This window comes from Cuculus canorus, chromosome Z (genome assembly GCF_017976375.1).
Source record: "Cuculus canorus isolate bCucCan1 chromosome Z, bCucCan1.pri, whole genome shotgun sequence".
NCBI lineage: Eukaryota > Metazoa > Chordata > Aves > Cuculiformes > Cuculidae > Cuculus > Cuculus canorus.
In genome coordinates this window covers 10,764,774-10,780,274 of record NC_071441.1, presented here as the reverse complement: position 1 = coordinate 10,780,274, position 15,501 = coordinate 10,764,774, and the positions used below count along the sequence as shown (strand labels likewise).

At 38.8% G+C, this 15,501-nt stretch overlaps 1 protein-coding gene across 1 annotated transcript in view; it reads right to left on the bottom strand.

Annotated features, from left to right (window-relative positions):
* The window catches only part of ZSWIM6 (zinc finger SWIM-type containing 6), a 110,680-nt gene that overhangs the window by 15,021 nt on the left and 80,158 nt on the right, over positions 1-15,501 (bottom strand). The window contains exons 5-10 of the mRNA XM_054054293.1: positions 11,220-11,399; positions 9,486-9,662; positions 9,046-9,192; positions 6,767-6,913; positions 4,347-4,607; positions 1,089-1,224 (exon numbers count right to left, since the gene is read on the bottom strand). Of these exons, the coding sequence (XP_053910268.1) occupies positions 1,089-1,224; positions 4,347-4,607; positions 6,767-6,913; positions 9,046-9,192; positions 9,486-9,662; positions 11,220-11,399 (1,048 nt within the window). The remainder of the gene's footprint in view (positions 1-1,088; positions 1,225-4,346; positions 4,608-6,766; positions 6,914-9,045; positions 9,193-9,485; positions 9,663-11,219; positions 11,400-15,501) is intronic.

Below are 15,501 nucleotides of genomic sequence, written 5' to 3'. Positions count from 1 at the left end.
GGACACCCTCCCGTTTAGTCCTTTGAACAGAGAAATTTTGATGTAGATTTGCTCCTCATCTAGTTTCTTGGAGAAACTCCAGAATACACACCTCTAAAACCACTAGGACACAACCTGTCTGATGAAGCTAAATACTACTTATATGGATAGCATTTCCTTCAATGACTGTGCAATCATTCTTGATAATAATGACCAGGAAAACCCAACACCTTTTTTATTTTTTTTCAATCTGGGGCTTGATTGCTCTTAGTATTTAGTTGTGACTGTTCTTTGTCAACCACCAACTACAAGGTTGTTGACAATGACCAGACAACCCAGACAGGACCAGTTTCTTCCCTGCATTATATGTGGATAGTAGATTTATCGCTGATCATTTAGGCCCTTGAGACTTCCTTCAGAAGGCTTTTCTTACCCATAATTACTTATCTGGCCTGCCTTGAGAAAAAGCCAGCATACGAGTGCTCCCTAGGAAACATCTTTTTCCTGACTACTGAAAACAAACGGGATACAACTCTAACATTTCGTTGTCATATGACATAATCCATTTAAATCCCAACACCCACCCAGAGAGAGGCAAGACCACTTTGTTTTGAAGCAAGAGAAAAATGTACTGGCTCAGACCACACCACATAATTTCAAATCTATCATTGTGCGGTAATTTATAAAGGAGGCCAGTGGAACAAATAGTCCTACCTAACAGGCTAAGCAGCAGATGATCCTCAGACTGCTGGTAAGATGCATCTTTCCCAATTTCATCATCCATACCATCTCACACACAGAACCAAGCACATAGGTGAGAACATACATGCTAAAGCTGTCATTTAGCACAAAACCACATGCCCTAAGAATGGAATTTTAGAAGGATTTCTAACAGAGAATACTGTTTTACAGTTGTAGACAAACACTAATTGTACATTTATAAATAATTATACTGTAGTTGCTGCAGACAGCAAATGCTTTTCAGGTGACAGAACCAAAATAATTTGTCCTTAAAGAGAAGAATACTTCTTTTAGAAAAAAAAAGAGTAGGTCTTGATTACCCTTTAATTGCTCCTTGGGCTCTTTCTAGACAACTCATGAATACATACCGCATGGCTCTCAGTGCAGTTTTGTATGCCAATTCAGCATCATGAGGTAGGAGAGAGGTGAAGAGATACTTGGCAAATGTGTGCATTGGAACACTCTCTCGATGGACGACTTCACCTAAACCACTGTACGGTCCAGCTGCATGAAAGAGAATATCAGTCTATCAGAATACTGCTAAAACCCAACTTCTAGACCTTTAAAAACATGCATTACATCTACAATTAGAACTGGTATTCAGAGACAGTTTTCTGTGCAAAGTGCGAAGTTATATTGCTATTTTCTGTGCAATATATTACTCATATGTACAATGTATATCAGGTATATTAAATACTACACATTCTTCGAAAGAACAAGAAAGACTGTAAATTTCATAGTACTGAGTACACAACCAGTGCACAGACTAATTACAGACTGGTTCCACAGCTTCATGGGGCTCATTCAGCAAACCTATGGTACGCAAAAGTAGAAAGTGATAATCCTAGCTTTGCCTCCATGTAGTTATATTGTGTAAGTAAATCCCTATGCACCATGCTAGTGCATGACTGCTTTACCACAAATCCACCAGGAAAAAAAAAAATAAAGAGCTGTTACATTGGAAAAATGCATACCTTTAATTTAATTTACATGGGCAATCACCACAGCAGCACCTTATCCCTAATGCCTCACCTGACATGATGCACTTTTGGTCTGGACTGGGTCTCCAGAGAAGACTAGGTCAGATCTCACATCAAAGCTGGTTTTGTAGTTCAATATACCCACATGATCTTAAAAATTGTATTTGTTGTGGGGAAACTATCCCCATTGTTGGGGCAATGGATTTTGCTCACATAAAGTGCTGCCAGTGCAGTATTTAAACTTCGTAACAGCAGCAACAGGATTGAAAACAACAAAAAAGTTAAATGCAACCACTTCCTTGCCAAGTTCTAAATGTTGATAGTGCTTATCAATCCCATTTTAAATTTCTCATGCACCTTAGTACTGTTATTCTTGTCAACAGAAAAACTGTGTCAAACCATTTTTAACTTCATTGACTAGAGGTTCAGGCATTGAATTGCAAGATACAGAATAAGAATCTTACAATAAGTATTATTGGACTACTATTGCAGAGATAGCCAGCAGTCCTAGAAATTGCTAGTACTTCTACTAGAGAACGCAGCCTACCACATTAGATAGATGAATAGCCATGTAAACGTGCTTCTTTGCAAAGTCACGTGTCTTTGAAACAGCTTCAAGTAAAAGTTCAGACTAACATGATTGACTCTACATTGAAGTAGATAAGGAGGGCAGACAAAGAAACAGCCAAGCTGTTTCAGCAATGTTTTTCTGATTGGTGCCTTAGCACAACATGCAAAGATAAAAACAGGGCATGAAAAAATCCTGAGCTCCATAGGTGGGCATTTCTGAAGATGGGGGCTGATTGCAAAGCAAATGTCAATGAAGTTTTAGTAGCTGACAGTACGCCTCAATCATTTAAAATTAAGTTGAAAGCCATTCAAAACTAGTTGGCATTGCTTCAATGAAAGAAGCCTTTTCATTTATGTTTGCCGGTTGGTGGCCCAGTCAACCTTAGTTAGGGTATGAAGAATACATGACAAAGCATTTATATGAAAATATATTCTACCATTAACTTAGTAGTCAAGCAAAAAATTAAAGCAGTTCTTTCAAAGCAGTCTTAAGTTCTGCTTTACCGTGGACTCAAATGGTAGCACGCACCAATCTCCATTAACAGCATAGCAATCAGCTTAATATTAGATTAAGCTTTCTGTATTATACCTACAGGACTATAACTATAAAACCACAATTGATATGATTAGCATCCTAAGTCACTGCTGTTTTTCCTCCACGTATGTTGGCAGTTTCTGTCTAACCTGGTGCAAACTGAAGCTATTGCAGGAAAGTCAGATTTCTCAGCACACAGCAATGCATTGTTGCACACTGCTCACCACAGCACTTTTGTAGGTAGCTACCTCAGATTTCCTGCTAGGATCACTTGTTTACTATGCTAAGAGAACATTAAAAAAAATCTCAGTGATCAAAAGCAGCAAACTAGAATTATTACAGAACAATTCAGAGAAATCCTGCCTTTTCCTCATAATGCATCCCACCAGTAAAGAGATGCAGCAAATCGAGTTTATTACTCCTAGGATCCCTGTATGGTAGTTAATAGCTGGATCCAGTAAGCAGCTGTTCTTGTCCAAAGGCCAAAAAGCAGCAGTACATCCACACCATAACGGAAACTCTCCCCATGGCTTCTCTGCAGTTTCAATTGGCCCCATCAGGTATGGAAGTCTTTGGGAATCTGGACAAAATTACTCAAAGCTGAGAATCCTAAATAATATACTGCACATCCTCAATTAAGGAGAAAGTTTTAAAAGACAAATTTCTTACAGAAAGAAAGCAAAACCTAACTTCTTTGTAACAGCTTTCACAACTTGCCTAGAGCAGTACCACCAAACACTCAAAACTAGGACTATGCCTTTGGCTAACAGGTTACTCTATCTTCTTTCATTTAAAAACTCAAACCCCAGAGAGACAATCTCAGAATCCAAGAGAATACTTTCTGAATATGAGGTTTAACTGCTACATGTTAAGTCTTCTCAAAAGCTAAAGCAGAAATAAGTACTTTTTTTTTTTTAACAGATCTTACTGCAGCACTACTAATTGTTAGCCTTGGTCAAAATTTAGTCACAAAACTACACCTTAAGCCTCAATATTTGAGCACATATTTCAATTTTCACATAGGATACAAACTTCAGAGGCAAGTAATTTTCCTAGTTGTTACAAATAAAATGTTACATTTCTGACCTAGGAATTCTAAGTGAATTTTCTGAGGTCTTCACTTGGGAAGAGAGGCAAAAATCTTTAACATTTACAAAGCTGCCAGTCCTTTTTTTCAGGATACAAGGAACACATAGAATTTTACTACCTGAGAACTGTGGATCATAACTGATGTCTACGTTATTTAATTGTGAGTCTAGGTTGTATAATCAGGATACAGAGATCATGGCAAGCAAGAAATCAAAATAACAAAATGTAAATAAAAATAAGTCTAATAGGACAACAGATGCCTTATTTCTCAGTCACAAGATATCTCAAGTATGACTGATTTTCGTAAGAGATTGGAAACAAAATTCTGCTAGAGATCCATCTCAGAAAAACATCTGAAGTATGTAACGCAGTTTTCACAGGAATTCTAGTGCTGTATGCTTTCTGTGAGTGAAAGCAGTTTAAAGAAGCAGTTAGAAACTATATTGAGCTACCTTCTAATAGGAAGACTGCTTGTTTTCGAAAAATCTTCACCAGAGTATCATCCAATTCAACTTCCTGTAGCTTAGAAATGAGTTGCTCCTCATTTCGACAAACCTTCTCTTGTGCATACAGGCCATCTGGCATTATTCGTTGCTGTCCCAGGCCTATCAATGCTACTTCCACAGCTAGCGTTAAATAAGATTCCCCTTCTTCTAAGAACTTTTGTGCAGGTAGGTGCTGGTACTCCAGAGATTTGCATTGCCCCATGTTCTCTGTAAGGGGTGACACAAAGAGAAACACATCAGCAAACCCTTCCAACCCATAATCTGCCTATAATGTGACATATACAAACGCTCCTTTGTTACTATTGTTTTTAAATGATTCAAATTGCTAGCATAATCCCAAAAAACAATGATCCGGTCTAAAATATCCCACCTAATTCCACATGGCAGAAATACACAAAGCAATTAGGTTTTAAAATAACCCACTCAAGTAAGAACAAAAGTTTTCTTTTTTATAACTGCATGATTTAGAGAAAGGCAGACTCTCCAGCTACATATTACACGAAGCCAAAATTGGGAGATCCATTTCAATCGTTTTTCCCCACCCATTTCTGTATTTCCTTAAGGCCTTGATGCCTATGAGGAAGGGAAAGGTGGTTATACACCAGCACTGACTTCATTTGAAGCTATTAGAATTGTGCAAACAATAGGCCTGGGAACTCCATAACTTTGAAGCACCCTCTGTATGCTCATGCTCTTTTCAGGTTTATTTGTTACAATTGTATTTATGATAAAACTGTATATTAACAACAGTGCAAGTCCTACTTTTAGTAAAGACTACATCTAAATCCCACACAGAGCCATTAATTGCTTTAAAGACTACTACCAATTCATTTGGCACTTCAAACACCATATAACAAAATGCTATAGCAGTTTACAGCCTAATTTAGGAATAAAAGGTTATAATATCCATCTCTCATATCTGCCTAAGTGCAACAAATAGGAAGGCTGAATGTATTTAGTAGATTGCACTTGCGTGTGATAGAGGAAGTTACATTTCAACACGCAACGTTTTTATTTCACAGGGTTGAATTTTGTTTGGTTTTTTAATTTGAAAAAAAAATAATCAGATTTCTGTTAATGAAAAGTTCTTCCAGAACTGGTGGACAGGGCATTAGAAATTTATTGGAGGAAATCTAATTGAGTAAAAGGAGTTTTGAGGCAAAGCCACCAGAAGATTGTGGATATGCATATAAAGGAGCTGCAGTTAGAGGGATTAATCCAGTTTCTGTCCACACAGGTGGTGATAAGAAGCTACCACAGCCATGGAAAGAGACTAAGCAACTAATCAGTTGAGCACCTGGAAAGCAAATACTGAAATTAAAAAGGATGTACACATCCTATCCTAAATCATGCATCAATACTGCAATACTACTGTCCAATTCATATCTTTACAGACATCTATGTTATCAATTTGAAGTGTTTCATCATCAGTTTGAAGCATTATGTACACTTGTAGCTAAGAAGTCGAATAACATCCTGGGCTGCATTAAGAGGAGTGTTGCCAGCAGGTCAAGGGAGGCGATCCCTCCACTCAGCACTGGTTAGCCCACAACTGGAGCATCATGTCCAGTTGGGGACTCCCTCCCCAGTACACGGACGTATTCAAGCATTTACAGTGCGGGGCCACAAAGATGATTAAAGGACTGCAGCATCTCTCATATAATGAGAGTGAGACAACTGGGGTTATATAGCCTGGAAAAGAGAAGGCTCAGGAAGATCTTACCAAAATGTATAAATATCTGATGGGAGAATGTAAAGAAGACAGTGCCAGACTCTTCTCACTGGTATCCTGTGACAGGACAAGAGGCAAGGGGCACAAACTGAAATACAGGAAATTCCATCTGTGCATAAGAAAACACTTTTTTACTGTGAAGGTGGCTGAATACTGGAAGAGGTTGCCCAGATTGGTTGTACAATGTTCATTTTTGGAGTTATTCAAAACCCTAGTGGCCACAGTCCTGGGTAACCTGCTCCCGGTGACCCTACTTGGAGCAGGGCAGGCGGACTAGCTGATCTCCAAAGGTGTCTTCTAGTCTCAACAGTTCTGTGATCCTGTGATTTCCTGTAATTTCTCAGAAAGAAGACAGAGCACTGTATGTGGAGAGGGCTGCTGCAATAAAGTCTTATTTGGTTTTATTTCACGTGTGAAATACAAAATTGTCTTCAAGAATAAGTAACTGGTAATTTTTAAGTGCTTTCATATATTACTCTAAACATTTTCTCTCTCATATTTTCTTAAGGAATGCAAATTTAAGTTTTTATACTATAAAAGCACTGACTTAGAAACTGACTCAGAAAGTCAAAATAGAAAAATGCCTCCAGTAAATGAAGACATATAGAAGATTGCTTCCTTTGCATGACCTTACCCATGAAGTCTGAGAATCCATAGAAGCTCTCATCATCCACCCTGCAGGCTTCCATCAGGCTACTGAAGAGGGTGCCAATAGGGTCCAAAGGGTGTCCTACCCAACCTTCAAGATTCGTTATTGAGGTTATGCCTCTGTGGAGAAGTTCTGTGAAAGAAAGAAGGAGGTGGGAGGAAGGGAAAGAAAGTGCATGTTAGTCCCTCAAAACAATTATAAAAGTAAAACTGATTAAAATGCTCTCAGTACTGAATTCAAACTATTTCTAGTAGCTTTGGCTTAGAAGGAGAAAACAGTAACTTTCAGAATTCATTGCTTTTTGTGAATACACCAGAAAAAGGGGGAAAAAGTATGAAGGCCAAACATTTTGAGTACTAGTAAACTATACTCTGGGTCAAAAATTTCAACGTTTTCAAATTTCCGTTTCTCTGTCTGTTAAACACTAACTTGTACCTGCCACCACTCACTTGTTCAAGAAGTGTCATCTTTCTGAGTAACTATATGTGTTATTACAGAGTTTTTAAATCACTAGGAAGTACTAGAGACAACAGGCAGATGTAATATTACCAAAATGGATTAATCACAGACTTCTTACTGACTCACTTATGTTTTATTTAATCTATTGTGCCTCCTTGTAAACTTCACTCATGTCACATCGAACAGCGTTCGGTCATTCAGTCATACAGACGTTTAGCTTTAAATCAGACAAGTGGTTCCACAGATGTCAGATCAGTCACACGAACAAAAGCTAAGCAGAAGCTTGTGGTGACTGGTAAACTAAAACCTATTAGCTGTAGCTGTATAATTCATCTACTTATAGTGAGGACCAGCACATTTGCTGTATTAAAAGAACATTTGTTAAAAATTCCACAAAGAAGAAAATATGAAAAGGCAGTGACAACAGAGAAACAACAGACTTCTTTGTTTTGGGGTAGGATGGATCATATTTCATACAATATTTTTTATTTATAATAGCATAGTATTAGCTTTAGAAACTCCTCACATGGAAAGGAAGCCATATTGAATGCAGTATTGAATGCCCAGATACTGCATTAGCAACCGGGAATGAAAGGATGAACGCCATGACCAGTACACTCGTAGCAGACCATTCACACCTGCCAATGGTATGTACAAGTGGGGACACGCACTGATATAGTCCCCTCTGTTCTTGCCCCCCAGTATGAGAAGCTAGAAACGCTGCAGTGCTTCTAAGGGAACACTTGTTAAGGAAAGATACATTACATAAGAGAGACTTAAATTCTCCTAAGTAATAATACAAAATGCTTTAAAGTTTTCTTCAAATCTAGGATTCACAACAGTGCGCAAAAAAACCTTCTTCCTCAGGTACCATGGAAAAAAAAAAAATGGGCATACATAGTAACTGCCAGCTAACTTTTCAGTCAAGTTCTAAATACTCACTTCTGGTTAAACGCCTGCATGCATATTTGAAAAAATTTACACATATGACGTCACACTGGTATTTTTTCCTACAATGCATGAGGATACATACAGCTACCAGTAGCAACAAAGATCAAAAATAAAATCTGAATTAAGGGATTCTTGTAGCAGAAAGTAATTCCAATTTTTTAACATGTAACCTTTAACCACACAGCCACTGCCTCTTTCAAACCAATGACATAGTTCAGTGCAAGATTATTTTGGGTAGCAAGGGATCACATGGCATAGAAACTGCCTCTGAAGGAGACCATTCACTCAAAAATACCCCAAACCAACAGGAGTAGAGCTCAGTGGAACACCGTAAAACATTTTATAAAACCAGTGTTTCAAAAATCACAGAAAAAAGCAATCTACCTCTATTCAGTTTGAAATAAGTTGCCAGATTTTATGAACTTCTGTAGGGTAGACTTTGCCTTATTGTTAACATCAATACAAACTTTAGCCTTACACCTCTGCTAAATTATATGGCAGAGAAAAAAATTATTTTAAAGACCTGACATGCCAAAAGCAAAGCTCTGTTTAAAAGACTAAATTAGACAGTGTGAATATTTTCACTGTGTAACCAAAACCCCTGACTGGGAGAAAAGCCCCATCACGCCAGACAGACTGCAGAAGACAGAACAGCCCTTTTACAGTACAGCTCACAACCCAGCTTACAGAAAACCTTTGACGTTCAGAATGTGACATTACCACTAATTCTTTGGTCCAAGTGATCATAACCCCTGTCACTCCAGTTTCAAAACTGGTTTTCGCATGCAAATTTCCACTCCAGTGTTATTGTCACTTGAACATGTTCTTTGCCCTTCTCTCTTCCCTACATTTACCTTTCTTCTGAGACCGGAACACTTCCAGCTGTTTCTGCTGCTGCCTTCTTAGTGTATTAACAATAGCTATTGCTAGCCTCAGAGCTTCTCGTGGGTATCCATGAGATCGCAACGCATCCACCCTCGCACAGGCTGTAGGAACATGTTCTGAAACAAAGAAAATAACTGAGGAGTAGCAATGCTTCCATGTCTGCAATGGCCTGTTTTGCTAGGTTACTCAAAAGGGCGCTTTGTTCGGGATTTTTGTTTCTAAAACTACGCAAAAGAGACTTAAAAGTACTACTTCTGAGCCTCAGTCCTTCTGCATACTACTTTCAAGGGAGCCTCTGTTCTTTTTGCCAGGTTTTTCACTCATCTCCCCCCACCTTCCCCCAAATAATGCCATAGAAAATGAACAAAGCAGCGAGTCATGGAAATGTCTTTCCGGTTTAGCCACTTACCATGCCAGAGAGGCCACCCGTGAGAGTCAAAGAGCGAGTTTTCAGTGTCGTCATGGTAACAGTAGTTGGTGTATAGGTCACTGCTGATAATGTGCTGTAAGTGGCTGTCCTGCCAGTGCAGATCGCACGCCTCAATAGCTCGAGTGAACACCGTCCGATGTGGCCTGTTCGATGAATCTGTCATTTTCACAAGTTCAGAAAGCTGCATCAGCTTTTATTCATTCATATGTGAATCAGTCTTTCACAGTATTCTTGTCTGCTGACTATTCACTAACCCCACACTGACAGCAGCCTGCTCTGCCCCTCTCTGCACCGAGCAGCCCACAGATGACATTTCACATCCTATTATTACACAACGGCTCAAAATATGCACCATTCACTTTGCATTCAGAGAAAGAAATCTACAAACCAGCACAGTTGATGCTAAACAGGACTTTGCAGAAGGAACAGCTAGAGATGAAGGACATTCAACCGCATGTACAGAGCTCCCCTAAAAACAAACTAGAAAGTACTTGGCACACAGCTCAGCACTCAAGCATCCCATCTCTTGCTCAGACCCAGAGCTGCAAAATGATGGATAGATAAACACCACATGAAAGATTTTCAGTTCTTCTCTTTGAAAGTGACATTAACTTTGAGCATTTGCGTAATTTATTTTCGTAGTATTCTGTAGAAGTATTCTAAGGAAAGTGAGGTACTGAGGTCATGAGACTGACATAATCCTTACTGGACATCTTGCTACAGCAAAATCACTCTGTCAACATGGCACTATGTCTATGAGCATTGAGATGCCGTGTCAGCTATCACTGCCTGCCCATGCTGTGCTGAACATAAGATCACAGAATCACAGAATCAAAGCAGAACAACTTTATAGGGAATGATATGCTGAATGAATTTCTGTTCCTGGCCAGCTGCAAGATTTAAAAATGAACAAGTCTATTCCCTTCAAAAGTAATCTTTCTAGAAAAATAAACTAATAAAAACCTGCCACCTCCCAAGCATTTAATTTTAACTTTATCATGATTATATGAAATACATATCAAAATATTAAGGGCTTTGAAGGTTGTGAGGCTTTTTTCTCAGATGAATATCCTGCACCTTCCCCAGCTATTAGTAAAGTAGCAATCTTTGCTTGAAAAGGATTGGACAAGGCTTCTGTCAGATTTGATTATCACATTTTAGATTAGAAAGCATGATATCAATTAAGAAGAGACACCTCCTCCAAGATGGTAGTGTAACACACCTGGCAATGCAGACTGCATATACAGAGCACATCCCACAGATAGCTGCTTCAGTTTCTCACACGTTTAAGTTTAATGCAGTTGCAATAGATCTCCTCTTAAATAGGTATCAATGGCTTTGTAACTGCAAACAATACTAAAACACCAGCACCAGAAGGAATACAAGATTGTCAAGCAAAGAAACAATGGTCTTTTCTATGTCATATAGCAAGGATAACCAGTTTTCATGCAACATGTGTTTGGAAGGACCAGGTAAAAAAAAAAAGACCTAGCTAAACAACAAATACTCACTTTGAAAACACACAACCCCAGCACAAAACCCCCATCTATTTATCCTTTCTGCAAGGATAGTATTAGTAAAAAAATTTTGGCTGGTCAGTCCTCAACAAGAAAGTTACTTGTCCCAGGAAAGAGTGCTGAATTCTGCAAGGCTAGAGTATATAAGATAGAGGTTATGTTATACGTTGCAGTCAGTGCATATGTTTAGGCTCACCTTGGTTAGCATTTGGACCCTGAGGCAAAGCATTGGTTAAACTGGGCAGCTCGTTTCCATGGTTTCCATCTTCCCAAGGACAAACATCCACACTGTTCCATTTTTTCAGCTGTTTTAGCCAACTGGCCTTCTGCTCCAACTTGCAGTGGGGATTTAAGACTATACACATCCACAGAGCACCTGATTTTAAAAAAATTGCTAAATTATGTTTTCTATTAAAAATGCAGCAGCCAATGACTAATTGCAAACATCTATACTGTAATACCTTTTATCCCTTCAAAGGCTACACTGCTTGCTTCTACACCTAACATCAGGCAGATTGAATTCCCAACACAGGATCTTAGGGCTGGCCTGGCCTATCTGAAGTAGCTGAAGGATGGTACCAAGCAAATCTTTTTGACTGAAAGACATTAAAAGGTCTTTTGTGAACTCCAAATTTTCTAATACAATGTATGGTTCATCAGTGTTGTGATTTAATAGGAACAGCTGTCAAAAGCACACAAGAATTCACATAAACTTACAGGAGGAAATCCCCCGAGTTTTTCTTCTAATTTTTGTACCAGAAGTAAATGTTGTTTATACAAATACGAACTATGTATATCTTTCAGCTTCATATTACAGGAACCAAAGAAGTGCATTAGTAAGACAAGTGTTTTGTAAGTATCTATTTCCACACTCAAAACCCAGCAGAAGCGCTGCTGATAATACAACTCATTCCCGCACCTGGGGTCTCGCAGATCTAGTAAACACTGCTTTTGTGAAGTCCTACAGGAACAAGGTATTCTTACTGCAATTACTTCAGTAACTGGCTACACTAGAAAATTTGTTTTACATTTTCTGTTGAAAGAGCTCAAAGAGAAAGCTAATTTTCGCTGACATTTCACACATACCATCATCACTTTAGAACCTGCTCCCTAAGCCTATACAGCAGGGCAGTCACAAATACATCTAGGTCTCTAGCAACAGGTTTTAAATTGAAAGACTTTTCTCTAAATCATCTCTCTCTCCCTCAGCATGAACTTTGACAGAAACATTAAGACATCCGAAAGTACCATTTAGCAACAGTTCATTTGCTCATTAAGACCATGCCTTATACATTACAAGAGGTGTGGAGAATATGCCTAAACTCTGCAATTTTCATGACAGGCTGAAAAAAGAATAAAACTGCAGCTGACTTTTCTAGGATAACAAAATTCCCATGTTTAAGTATTGTTTTTCTAAGAATGCAAAATGGAGCACAGGCCATTGCATTATATTAATTCCTAAATAATTCTGTACGCCATAGCACAGGAGCCAGTGGAAACACAGCTCAATCCTTAAGGTTTCAAGTCCCCTGCTATTCAGAGCAACACAGTATGGGAAATAATATCAAAGAAATCTGAAAACCACAACAAAATATGATATGGTATATTGCAGAATACCAGAGAGACACTATAACATGCAGAATATTACTGCACAGTAGTTAAATACAGTATAGCAAGTTTTTTGGGTTTGAGTCGCTTTTTTCTTTGTTTGGTGTTTACTTGTTTGTTTTAACTGTCTGGAACTTGCCATAGACGAGTGAATAAGGCCAATAATTCTTAAAGATTTATTTTTAAATCAAATCATATGACTTTCTTTGGACACATTCGTCAACATGCTTCGCTCTCCAAAATCGAACTACAACTTGTTCTTATATTAAGCATCAAGGCACATCAAGGCATTCAGCACTGACCAAGACAGAACAACTGTATTTCTTGCAATCTGAAAAATAAAACAGCATGGGACATATTGGAAAGTCTTGCATAACAGCCAACTTGGGCTTGCTTATTTATTTTCAAAAATCAAGTATCACTTGACCCCACTAAGGAAACATCATACCTCTTAGAATCCAACAAAAAAATTTTCAATCATCCATCGGTGGGGGAACAAACTACTGATTACACCATGCCCCTACAAAATGAGTGGAGATCTCTTTTTCCACATCTCAAACTCTACTAGAGGCAAAGGAATTCACGCACCCTCTTCAGAAACTCCACAAATGTGTGTGGCACATCTAAGACACAGGAGCAGGAAGATACGCCCTGGAGTACCAAAATCCTTTTAAAATTTCCTTGGTTTAAAGAGGGAAACTACGTCAAGCATAACTACATTGTTGCTATCGATTGTCTCAGAAACCCAGGCTATTTTTATGCAAATGAAGCACAGAGACAAGGGTATTTCTAATAAACACCACACAAACCACGTAAAATGTCAATAAAGCCCAACTGCACCCTACTCCCAGAGACTTCAGGGTGAGCTGTATGCACATCTGAGACCTCATCCAGTTTTCACGGCTGCCCAATTCCCTGCAGGAAGAGGAGTGCAAGACAAAACTCCCAGACCAGAAGAGAAGGGAGCAGAAAGACCCTCAGGCTCAGCTTCTGTAGTGCTACAAAGGCTACCATCTGGGAAAAGAATTCATAATGGCAATGACCCCACACTCTTCAGCCTATTTGGGTTTCTAGGATTTTGGTGGCTTTTTTTTTTCCCCCCTTCTTTCTCTCAACTCCCCCCAGCATATGTGCATTTGCCTGTATTCATATTTCTTCCTCCTCCTGTTCCCTAAGTGCCTTCCCCCTCTCTGACATCTGCTCCATTCTGGCTCTTTCAATTCACTGATTCCTGTCCTGCTCCTAGCGTTGAAAAGTCTAAGGAAAACGTTCACTTGTGCCCAGTCTTTCACCTCATGCCAACTGGAAGGAGCCTGGAGGATATTCTTCCTATTTCACTCTATTGCTGCTCAGTGGTAGTCCCCGTGAGCTGGCCTTGAAATGTCACCACCAACCTGAAAGCTTACACTAGCCTCGAAATAAGAGATTCTCTATTTTCTGCCCAAAGGCTGCCCTACGGTGAAACTCCTGATCACACCTATCCCTTACTACGTATAAGGCTTACGGAAAAAAGAAGAGAAGCTGCTTGCAATTTATACGGAAGTTATCTAAACCCATTTCCAGTGACTTCAGCCTGGAAACTGCTGTTTATAACAGCCTATACTCAAAATAAGTTTCCAAAATTCACTCTTGGCATTCTCAAGTTTACCTCTTTGATTAGATTTAATGATGTCACCAATGCCACCTACAATATAAACAAACGTCTCATTAAATAAATAAAAAAGAACAAAAAAAACACCCACAAACCACAGCAAAACAAAACAGAAAATCTGTTTACATACTCTGTTTTTCTGTCTAACACAGGTCACGCTTTTTCCTGTCTCCCTTTCCCTAGGCACCATGTATCTTTTCATACTGGTTCTCGGCAGGTTGACACATCTTCCTTCTAGCCCCAAACTACATGCTTCTAAACCAAAAGTAAAGTTCTGATTTAGATCACTTAACTGTGACTTACATCTTTGTAATAGAAAACTCACAGCACAGTGGCAAAATGATCACAGCCCAATAAACAATTTTCTCCCTCTAGAAGATAATTGGAAAGTAAGACATGCTGCAACTGCAATTTGATATTACTTTCACAAGGGAATGAATATTAGAACTTGCAGTGAAGAATTGCCTGTTTTGGTTCAACACCAATCCTCTTGACTTGGAAAAAGCCATCTTTGCCAGAACGGACCTTTGGTTCAGACAGCCCTCCTTTTGAAAATGCACGGTTATCATTCATCTTTAGAGTGCTTCACACCACGAAAAAAAAAAAAAAAAGTTACATTATTGCTTTACACAATGCATCCTTTCCCTGCATGTACGGGCGAACGTTAGTACTTTCAAGTTTCTCAGTATACATGCATACCTTTGAGTTCATGGAGCAGAATGAGACAGCATGACTATACATTGATCGATATTTAAATATGTAAATTCAAAAACATTAAGAAGTATTCAGTCATCATAAGTAGATGTTCTAATAATGACACATCCTGTGCATGTGTGTATTCATGAAGCTAAAGGAAGTGCAAAGAACATATTTGGGCTCTCCCAAGAGATGAAGCGTTGCTCAGTTTTCATAAATCCCATTATACTTTACTCTTGTCCCAGTAAATGGGAAGGTACTGATGGCAATAATTTTAGAGTGGGACTAGGACACTGACCATGACTGAAGATCCAGCATACAGTTCTGTTTGACTGTTTGATTGCAGTCTTCCAAAGAAATGTGCTTTCCCCAGAAATATTATGCTACCTTGTCAAGGCTGGCGTGTAGCTAAGCTTGAGTCAGCATTTCCTCATTTACAATACTTGTGTAATCAATGGCTGGACTTGACTCCGGCATCGGAATCTTACATTCAATATAGGATCAATCCATTCATTTGCAAATT